This window comes from Phaethon aethereus (assembly GCF_964289735.1).
Source record: "Phaethon aethereus genome assembly, chromosome: 19".
Classification (NCBI taxonomy): domain Eukaryota; kingdom Metazoa; phylum Chordata; class Aves; order Phaethontiformes; family Phaethontidae; genus Phaethon; species Phaethon aethereus.
In genome coordinates, this window is record NC_138595.1 from 3,978,822 (window position 1) to 3,989,883 (window position 11,062).

Here is an 11,062-nt window from a genome sequence, read left to right on the forward strand (position 1 = left end):
AGTTACAGTTTCAGAAAACATGCTTTCACAATATAGTCTTTCTTGCTAATGACATACCCATAAAATGTTCCCCTTCATATGAGTTTTCATGTGCTTTTTTTTTTTTTAACACTATCATAACCATTTTGCACAGAGCAGCTTTACTCATATGTATGAAGTTTCCCATCTCTGGAATCATCTGATCAGTCGAACTCTTAGCTGTAAAGCGGGAAGACATTCTACTTTTGCCTGTTTTATAATTTTGTGAGTGTTTTAAGTTTCTCTGGAGACTGGAGAGAGTACTAAAAATACAATAATTTACCTGAAAAACAGTTTTACATACTTGCACTTACCTCAGATTCCACCATCACTCAACAAAAAGCTATTCCAGTTTAGCTCTCTGTATTAAAAGTTATTACATTTGGCTTATAATATTTTAAAACGTTTTAAAGAATGACATTTTGCAGTTATCTTAGCAAGATGGATATAAATTGTTTTACTATTTGAAAATCATTTTCTATACATTGACAAAATATTTAAGCCTCTGGAAAACAATTTTCTTACAACATGATCCCCTGCTCCCTTAATTTTGAGGTAGATATTGCTTTTTGCTTCACAATGTAGGTGCCTATAGAAGGAAGTCGGCACTGATTTCACCATAAACAAAGCCAAAGAGATGCTTCATTCAGTAGCCATCAAAAGATTTATACAAAGGCTGAAAAAAACCCATAAACTCAACACCACAACCTGGCAAGTGCTATCCCTATAGAAATAATCCTCTCAAAATGTCTTCCCCCCCCCCCTTAACAATTTAATCCATGAATATGGGCCTCAAACTGGGGAATCTAAGTCTGCCTGTCCTGGGGTATGGGGATATGCAGAGAGAGAAGGGGGTGGGGGAGGAATTAAAGTTCAAAATCATTTCATAGATATACTTTAAATAATCCTTTAAAATAATCTGCTCTGTGTCTAAAACTTTATTTACAGTAATCTGACTTTGGATTTCACAAGTCCGTTTTAACAAAAAAGCAAAACACATTCTAAATACGTAGAAGGGACTTGCCTCTCTCCTCTCTACTACATCCTACGAATGTGCTGCTGTATTCCAGAGAAAGACTTCCCAAAGGTGGCAGGGTGAGCATGTGTGAACAGGAGAGCTTTGTCCTCTGCAGCTATCATTGTGCTGTCCCTATCGTCCACAAACGCAGAGGGCAGATGAGAACCGAATAGAAACAGACTGTGCAGTTGTAAAACCCCCTTCTTTTTATTTATTTTTGCGACTGAGTAACACCTCTCATTACCATTATCAGCTCAATGGCAGAAAGCTCCCCGGTGTGTTGTGCATATTTTCACAGGTTCATTTGTCTCCTCCTGTGGCATCAGTTTAGAAAGGTTCCTACAGAAACACCACTAACAACCATTTCTATTTCAAGCCTTCAAAGCCAAAGCTGAGCACAATACAAGGCACTGGTAACTCATCTTTTAGGTTTCAGTCCACAGACTTTTCACACTGGGAATAGATCCCATCTGTTTCCTCTTTATGCACCAGCCTTTAGAAAGCACAAACCTGGGAACTGCCTCCGTACAGAGCAGAGTATAGCTGGCTTTCCCCAGCTGACGGCAGGAAGAGCCCCATGATTATGGATAGCTTTCTCCTAAGGCTTTCTACTGCTCTTTTCTCCCCAGTCTTTAAATACGTGGTGTGGTTTTCTCAGTGTGTGGAGTTTTTTGGAGGGGGCGGACCGCCTCTCTTTCCTTGCCCCTTATTCTCCCCTTCCTCCTTTCTTGGCAGACGTTCCCCCATTTACAAACCCTCACGCAGGGAACATTTCCATTTCAAGCCTCAGCACAACCACCCGCCGGCACACCCCCCCTCCTGCTTTGGCACCAGAGGGCGAGACATCTCCCCACCGCTCTCCCTCCCCAGAGGCTGCTCCCGGCTCCCCCTCGGCTGCTCCCCTGGCCTCTCCGCTCCCCGGCCCGGCGAGAGGGAAGGAGGGCGGCGGAGAGCAGAGGCGGCTTTTGGGCGGGGGGGACCGGGACAGAGCAGGACGCCTTGATCCCGAGCAGCCCGGTACCACCAGAGTCCTGACCTCCTCGCCTGGGGGCCCTCCCCACGCAGCTTGCCCCCGCCGCCCCCGCAGGGCGGTCTCCCTCAGCCCCACGCCCTGCCCTCGCCCCCCACCATGGGGAGGCTCCACCGCCCCACGCCCTGCCCTCCGTCTTCCCACACACGGAGCTGGGGGGTACCCCTCAGCCCCACGCTGGAGACGCCGCCCCCCCCCACAGGAGGGATCCCCTCAGCCCCACGCCCTGTCCCCCTCCCCTCAGCGCGGCGGGAGGCTCCCCTCAGCCCGGCACTCACTACTTGTAGAGCTGCTGCAGGCAGAGGTCCAGGCACTCGCCCTCCACCTCCTCCTCCGTGATGTACTCCGAGAGCGGCCGGGGCAGCGGTGGCAGCGGCGGGGGAGGCGGCGGCGGGGCGGGTGGCTGAGGGTCGCCGGCGTCGCCCTCGCCCTCCTCCGCCTCGGCGGCCGTTCCCGCTTCTCCCTCGGCCCCGGGGTCCTCGTCAGCGGCGGCCGCGGCGTCGGCAGCGGGGGGGGGCGCCGGCGCCGGCTCTGCTCCGAAGGGCCCGCGGAACTCGCCCAAGAACAGCTCGAGAAAGCGGCGGTAGCTCTTCTCCTCCGCGCTGCCGCCGCCGCTGCTGCTGCCCGAGCCGCCCTCGGCCATTGCTTCGCATTCCCGGCCGCCCGCCGGCGGATCAGCACTGCGCCCGCAGAGAGCTCCCTGCCCGCCACCGGCAGCCGCCTGCCGCCCGCCCGCCCGCCTGCGCGCGCGCTCCCGAGCCGGACCCGCGGGCGCGCGCACGCCGCGGGAAGAAAGGGGTGGGTGGGGGGAGGGAGGAGGCGCGCGCCTGGGCGGCGGGAGCGCGGCCGGCCCTGAGGGGGCCGGGCCGCGGCCTGAGGGGGCGGCTCGGCCGGCGGCGGGAAGGGGGGGGCGGCCGGGCGAGCGGAGAGGGGCCGGGGGAGGCAGGTGGAGGGCAGGCGCGCTGACAGCCGCGCCGATGTGATGAGTCATGCGGAGGCAGCCAGACGCGTAGGTTCCTCACAGGAACCCGAAGGAAACCTGAGCGCACTTTCCCTATTACCTAATCTCTGCCTCAGGATTTCCCTGCGCTCATCGTTTCCGGCGCCGGTGTCGCCTCCGCGGGCTCCCGCTCACTGCCAGGACGGGGCCGGAGGGTAAGCGGGGCCGGGGCTGGGGGGCGGCCCGGCCTCACCTCGTGGTGGGGGGCCACCGCTGTCCCGCGGAGCCAGCAGCCCCGGGCTGGCTGCCAGGCGGAGTCTCTGGCGAGTGGCTTTGAGATCGGAGTGGGTCAGCGTGAGGGAAACAACTGTCCAAAGTGTCCCCTCCGGAAAGCCGGCGGTGTAGCGCGTGCGGCCCCGGGCTGCCCCGCACCCAGGGCGACCCTCGGGCGGTCAGGCCGCGAGCCCCCAGCTCGTCAGCCCTTGCCTTCCAAAACGCTCCCCGTGCGCCCGGGAAGGGGAGCTTCGGGGTCATGCTCGCCGATTTCCAACACTTGGCAACAAAACCTGGGACGCTTAGCTACGGTCAAGGTCGGCGTATGAATAGCCGTATGGATTCCTAAATGACACGTGACGTGGTACCTGCACACTCGATGTGCTGGCAAAGGGGAGTTCCTGAGTAGCTGAAGATGTTACACCGAATGAAACTTAAAAGTTGCAGCCAGTCGGTGAGAGACAAACTGTGGTTGATATTCTACTGCTGTCTAATAAACGTCTTTGAGTTGTGAAAGGCATTTTGGCTTGTTTTATTCATAGCTGCTGAAAAGCTATTTTCAGAGCTGTCGGGTCCATAAATACCAACAATGAACAGGTATAATTGCCTCACCTTTAAAATAACTTGTACACGTGTGAGGGGATGATATCCTGCACATCAGATACACCTTGAAAAATGTCCAAATCACAAGACTCATATGCAAAAACATTCTCAAATTTTAATGGGTTGTAGCAAGGTCAGTAGCTTCCTGAAACCTGTTGTTCTCTGCATTGTAGTAATTACCTCTGCATGTCGGGTGCTGCTGTAAATCTGTCTTCTGTTTGGTGAATTGTTATTTCAGAGCCAAACTAATTTTAGAATTTTTCCGGCAACTGCATTGACTGATCATATTGCAATCTTGTGAATATATAAAAGCCCTGGGAGTTAAAAATGCAATTATCACAGTTAGTCTTAGTCTTTCACAGCCAAAAGCGACAGAAAATTGCATCGCTTCTCCTGAAATAATATCTCTAAGTAATTTTTTTTTTCACTAAACCATTTATATATTTTCAATTTAACATTCATTTATTTAGGAATGCCAGGTGGGTTTGAGGGGTAAAAAACATTGCCGTTCTTTTTGAAGTGATAGCCTACAGTTGCAGCTGATGATGTCATTGCTGGATTTTGTTTTTGTTTTTTTTTTTTTTTTTAGGTTTGTGTGTACTGCATCATCAGTGAGTCACAAGCCCCAGGAGAATGCGTATCAATGCAAGTATCAAAAAAGCAGTTTTAAGTTCATGATTAGTTGTTTTTCACTAGTAATTCAGAGGCAGTTGGAGTTTCTAAGAAACTATAATCCAGATAATCTTAGTGTAATATGATCTCAATTCTAAAAATTCCTATTTATAATAGGAATATCCTAGGGAAGTAACAGCTAATTCAGCAAGATGTATCATCAGATTCATGTTGTATGACAAACAGCAATTAAGGCTGTCCAAGAAAAGATTCAAAAGCATTTACATAGTCTTTTTCTTAAACTTTTGTTAGTCGTTTTTTTTTTTTAGCTGTTTCAAACAGCACATAAGAGTATCTGAGAGTAATACCTACTCTGTTTCATGTTGAAATGTTAAAGTTAGCAGATGTCCTTGATTCATCTTGGCAGTCCCCATGTGCTTTTCATCATTTGTCTAATTGCAAAGGACAGTAATTAAAATGAAATAGAGTAGAACTTTGTACTCGGGATACTTCGTCGAGTTTGGGCGCTATGGCCAAGCTAGTATTGTTTTGCTTCAATATTAAATAAAGAGCGTATGGCTCTAAGCCATGCTGACATTTGTTTCTGGGAGGGAAAGGTGAAAACCCATTCTTATTAACCTGCAGCGTGGAACATATGGTAGCTGTGGGTGGTATGGCTAAGTTAGGCAGCCAGGAACCTGCTATCGCTTCACTACGTGGAGACAGTGGGGTGGGCAATTACCACAGAAGGTAGCCACGCTGTTACTTACTGCTGCCCAGGAAAAGGAACCTCTAAATACAATGTGGTATTAAGTAAAGCACTAATCTATGAGAGGCATGTTTGGTACTATTATGAAATGTTTTTAGCGTTCAGTAACACTGGAAGCTAAATTTATGTCCTGGTTTCGGCTGGGATAGAGTTAATTTTCTTCATAGTAGCTGGCATAGTGCTGTTTTGGATTTAGTATGAGAATAATGTTGATAACACACTGATGTTTTAGTTGTTGCTAGGTAGTACTTACACTAGTCAAGGACTTTTCAGCTTTTCATGCCCTGTGGAGAGAAGCTGGGAACGGGCACAGCCAGGACAGCTGACCCAAACTGGCCAAAGGGGTATTCCATACCACGTGATGTCATGCTCAGTATATAAACCGGGGCGAGCTGGCCCGGGGTGCTGCAGCTCGGGAACTGGCTGGGTGTTGGTCAGCAGGGGGTGAGCAATTGTATTGTGCATCACTTGTTTTGTAGTATAATAATAATTTAATTCCCTTCCTTTTCTGTCCTGTTAAACTGTCACTATCTCAACCCATGATTTTTACTTTTTTCTCCTGATTTCTCTCCTCCATCCCACTGGGCGGGGGAGTGAGTGAGTGGCTGTGTGGTGCTTAGTTGCCAGCTGGGGTTAAGCCATGACAATTTAGAATTGTGCACTCTGGATTGCTGGGTAGCAGCAGTATGAATGGTTCCTATGTGATGAGGTAGGTGGATGGAATAAACTCACAATTCAAAAAAATTTTGAGTCTGAAATCATTGGTTTGCAACATATTGTCAAATAGAGGATAAGACTTGCACCCAACTCAAGAAGGAAACAGAGGTCCTTGTAAATTTTTCAACTTCATCGTGTTGCCTTTTTTTTTTTTAAAGAAAGTTTTACAGTGTTGTGTTGGAAGAAATCTGTTTTATTTCAGCCATAAAATTATGTCTTCCTCTTTCTCATTTTGCTGGTGAGAAATAAGCAGGATTTCAGCAGACCTTGGGGAGGTGACCTGAATTGTATGGAGTGCAAAATGAAGTGCTTTTTAATTTTTTTTAACCTTTGGAAGTGATTCCTGTACACTGACAAGTAGGAAACATGTAGGGGCATTAAAAATGATTTTATGATATTTAATATACCTATGATATACGCTCCAATACCATACAAAATGGTATAATGGGAAAACCCAATGGTAAATAAATTGCCTTTCTAAAGTGATGTCTTTAAAAAGTAGGGCTATTGCAATAAACCAGAAGTAATTTTAGAAGCTATATTCTGTTTTTCTGGCCAGACGAAACCACCAGAAAAGAATTTCCAAGCCTTTGACTGTTCTTGTTTTGAAGGCACGTCTACTATTGAATGTAGTGTTGTATATGGGGTAATACATTAAATGATGCTTGCAATATACTGTTGAAAGAGATTAAAATTCTTTATATGTATTCATATGATCAGTATCGGTCACCTTGTAAATGTGACTATATACATCTGTTCTTTGTATAGCTCTTCAAACTCAATGAAACAATTATTGTTCAATTCGCTAAAATAATTTTAATTGGTTAAGAGTAAAGACAGCAAGAATTTGAAAGGAATACAGTGACAAGGCTCTTGTTGACAAGCTGCATCAAGTTCCAGTTGATTTTCTTAGGTTCAGTCTTTGTTCAACTGCAGTTTTAAAAAGTACAGTAACTTCTGTTACCACAGGTAAAGCTCCTTTACCATAAGCAGTACTGTATTAGGGTGTTCTTAAATACCAAAGTCCTTATCTCTGTTTCTTTCTTGCACTCTTTTTTTTTTTTAAGTTTTTGAGGTCAAGTCAGCATTTTCCAGTTTAATAGTCAAAGATTATTCTGAAATATCCACATCCATTGCAAAACACAGGATTTCAGGCCTGAATCCCACTTCCAGCTGTCATGGAATTTTCCAATCCCATTCCAAAGGAAAGTTCCATTTTCAGCCTTCCATTCAGACCCCTGTTTAGCAAAGGGGGTTCTTTGAATAGCAATAGTGAGAAGCAGGATATTAGTCCATGCCTATTTAGTTGGATTTGGAAATCTGTTGGAGAAAATTTTGTGGAAGAAAACTAATGAGAAGCTGAGCCCTTCAAAATGACTAAACAGTTTTGGAACACTGTGAAAGCAGATATAGCACAGCACACCTTGTTTCCCGTTAACAAAGGCAAAGACAAAATTTGTTGTGTCATAAAACCTTTGACTGACTGATTGAAGTGTGCCTGTAGATTAGTGCCTGTGGGATTGTCTCAGCAAAACGCAGCTGACCACATAACACTTAGTAATGTGGTCTGGATGTTGTCAAATCGTGAGATCATCCTGCAGGCAGGAGCACACCAGAGCCCAGTGTCTTCTTGTTAAGGTTGATCCACTTCAGCAATGTCACCCTTCATTATCATAATTTCCTTTTACTGCTAAACGGAGCTGAGGGGCACAGACCTGCTGGCTATCGGCAGACAACAGACTTTGCTGGCAGTGTTACCGTGCCAGGCCCTTCCTCTGTACTTTCCATTTTTGCGACGCATTTCATCTGAGGCTGAAGTCCCACAGTACCGTACTGCGTGAATGTAGGACTGATGGAATTCCTAAGCCTGAAGCTCACTTTTGCTCAGAGGAGGCAATACAAAATGGCGTACCACTTAAACCCCATTTATTCTCTGTTCTAGGGATTTAATGGCATGTGCAGATTCTGCCCTTTTGGGGTGGAGGGTGAAGCTCACCCTAAAATGAGAGCAAAGTTTACGCCAGGCTTGTTAAGGCAGGTGCCCAGTGGGATTTAAAAAATTATATTGGTTCTCCCACAGACTTCGTTTAAATGACTTGTTCATCACCTTACTGTAGATTAGATTCCTGATTCTGTGACAGCCTGCTCCAGTCACGAGACCTTGAATTTTACAGGCACCTACTTAGAAATGTCTCTCAAAAAAACCCAGCAAAACAACTTAAAAAAAATCAACCACTTAAATGAATGCCACAAACCAAGCACTGTTATGTCCAGACTCTGACCATTATTATTGTGATGTAGGTGCTATAAGAGTACAGATAAAGTAGAATGATAGGATTTTTAAAGTATGTGTGCAGCTAATGTTAACTTCTTTGAAGAGTCTCAAATTCTATGATTTGGCCACAGAAAATTGTGTTAATTATACATATATATAATTAGAGATACATTTGTGTGATATATTCCATAACATTTATAGTCAAATGTGTAGTAAGCTTATATAGTAAAAAAAGGTGTTATAAATTATGTTACAATATCATATTGACATGCTGTACTTTTATAGGCATCATTTTCATGCTAAGGAGACAACATATTCTTTAGTCCAAAACATTTTATTTTAGCAACATACACAAGAATCACTAAGTAAGGGTAGTTGCAACTGTGTTGCTTAAAATTGCAGTGGTTCACACGAAATTAGAAGTATACATGTCATAAATTTAAAACTCAGAAATAATGCAATGTGAGATACCAAATTGAGCAAGCATTCATGAGCATGTTTGGAGGCTTTGAGAAAAGCGTCCAGATCCAATTAGAACCATTTACTGAGGTCTGTAGAGTTTCCTTTTTACTTTCCTATATAAATTGCTAGACATTTTATGTTTTAAACATTCCTGCCTTGCATTGTTTGAAACTGAAATGTGATTTTTGTAATTTTTTTTATTATCCTGATGCTTCTCTGACTCCATTTAAATCAATGGCAAGTAATTCTTGTAATAAAATGAACAGTATTTAGCTATAATTCTTGAAGAATGACTTAGTAAAATACATACTTTTCTACGCATCCTTTCAGCATATAAGCTAACATTTTAACTGCTTGTGTAGTGATTGAACTATTGCTTTTAATACCATTTATTATTTCTATAGATATAGTTAAAACTGTGTAGAGCTTAGGCTCTCTAATAAATAGTGCATATTGTACAAATATTTCTTGCTTGTAGGAAGCAAGACAGTAGCTCCAGTTTAACAGCAGGTTCATTTGTGGGTGAAATTCAGCACTGGGAAGGGGGCCAGTTCCTGGTGATTTCACTCTTCAGCATGGAACATTAACGCAGAAACCTTGCAGTAGCCAAGGGAAGCCAACTCTCCTGACCCTAATCATCCAAAATGGCTCTATGGCTAGAAGCCACAAGACGTTGAGCTTGCAGCCCAGGAGCAGGTAGCAGCTGGCACTGGTTCCTCGAGTCAAGGGGAGGACTGGTGCGGAGGAGGGCTGGGCAGGCTGCTCGGCGGCCCAAAGACACTGCCAGCTCCGGTAGCCAGTGGCTCACATCCACCTTCAGCCGGGCTCCTGTGTGCAACTCTTAGCAAGGCTGTTGTTCTTGAACCGATTGGGAATCACAGGTTGACTTCCCTGGTTCTCATCCTGTACAAAGAAGTATTATCTCCCTTACATACTCTGTTGTAATATTTGTGTTACTGCAATGTAAGCACTCTATTTATTCAACTTCCCTCAAGTTACTCTGTCCTAGGACAAGAAAGCATCAAACCATACTTCAAAACTTAATCAAGTATATTTCATATAGAATTAGCGTGTGTTAAAACCGTATAATACAGCTTAATGTGCCTTTCTAAATAATTATGATCCTGAGTGTGGTAAAGACAATCTCTTCTGAGAAGCTGGACCACAATGACTTGTCCTTTCAACTTACACATCTTCTTTTGTTCAGAGAAAGGATGAGGTTAAAAAGGCAGGCAGTAAGGATTTTGCTTTTGTTGTTAATCCATGAAACGCCTTGGAATAAATCTGATTCTAAGTTTAGACACCCCCCCCCAAATAACTAAAGAAACACTAACTGAAATTCAACAAAAAATAGGTGTTATATTTTAAATGTTTTTTTCTCAACACTATTCAACATTCAGGTTATTCTCTCCACTTTAGTCAACCAGTTTGTAATCGACTTCAATATGAGACTGATTGATTGCATAACTTGAACCTTGGCTCCCCCTTCTTACCTTCAGTTAAGCTCTTTCTTCTCTGTGTTTTCTTAAATTTATTCTAGTTGGAAGCTAGTTGGTTTCTCAGTGTTTCATAATGGAGAGGGTGCAGAACACATAAAATCAGGAAGAAATAAATTGTTATTTTCCCTGTCCAAACTAAAGAGTTTCAAAGCAGGATTCTGGGCTTGAGAAGAGGTATACTGTGACCACAATGTTTTCCTGTTGCCAAGCCCTGTGGTAGATACTGTATTCTTGTTGTGGTGACAAAGTAGGTTCCTAGACCACAAGTAAATGTCATCACTACAAAACAGAATAATTCTAAACTCAGCATGCTAGTTAAAGCTCTTGGCTTTTGGAAAACTGGGACTTAAGCAGCAAATCAAACAACCTATTTTATTTCTGATTTAGTGCCGTGAAGTTGGCTAGTTAGAATCTTACTTTTTGTGCAGTCATAAAATTCTCTCATGCCACTCACTGTTGTACACTGATACTGTGAAAGGCAAGAGAATTCCAGGCACATGTAAGAAAATATCAACTTGCCACGGAAGATTTATTGGTGAGGCAATGGTCAGATTCTTTCTTTATATGCAATTCTAAGCCTGGAACAGCTTCCTTGTCTCTAGCAGATGAGAATGAAATCTGGCTCATTTAATCTAATTTTGTCTCTGCCAACAGATCCTTCTCTCTAGCTCTGGTCTGCTGAGCAGATTTTTATAATAGTTTCAATATGAAAAAAAAATTAAATGTCAGCATAGAGAGCCTCCAATGTTTCCTTTGGATGTTTTGTAACTCCCACTGTTAATCAGTAACTACGCAATTTTTTTATTTTGATAATGATGCCTGGAATACTGGAGGACCTAACGTTTA

The 11,062-nt window shown here is 44.3% G+C and overlaps 1 protein-coding gene across 1 annotated transcript in view; it reads right to left on the reverse strand.

The window, feature by feature from the left end:
* Nucleotides 1-2,709, reverse strand: part of PPM1E (protein phosphatase, Mg2+/Mn2+ dependent 1E) — a gene marked incomplete at both ends in the record, with an annotated part of 64,754 nt that extends 62,045 nt beyond the window's left edge. Inside the window, one exon of the mRNA XM_082008485.1 lies at nt 2,345-2,709. Coding sequence (XP_081864611.1) covers nt 2,345-2,709 — 365 coding nt within the window. The remainder of the gene's footprint in view (nt 1-2,344) is intronic.
* Nucleotides 2,710-11,062: the final 8,353 nt, after the last annotated feature.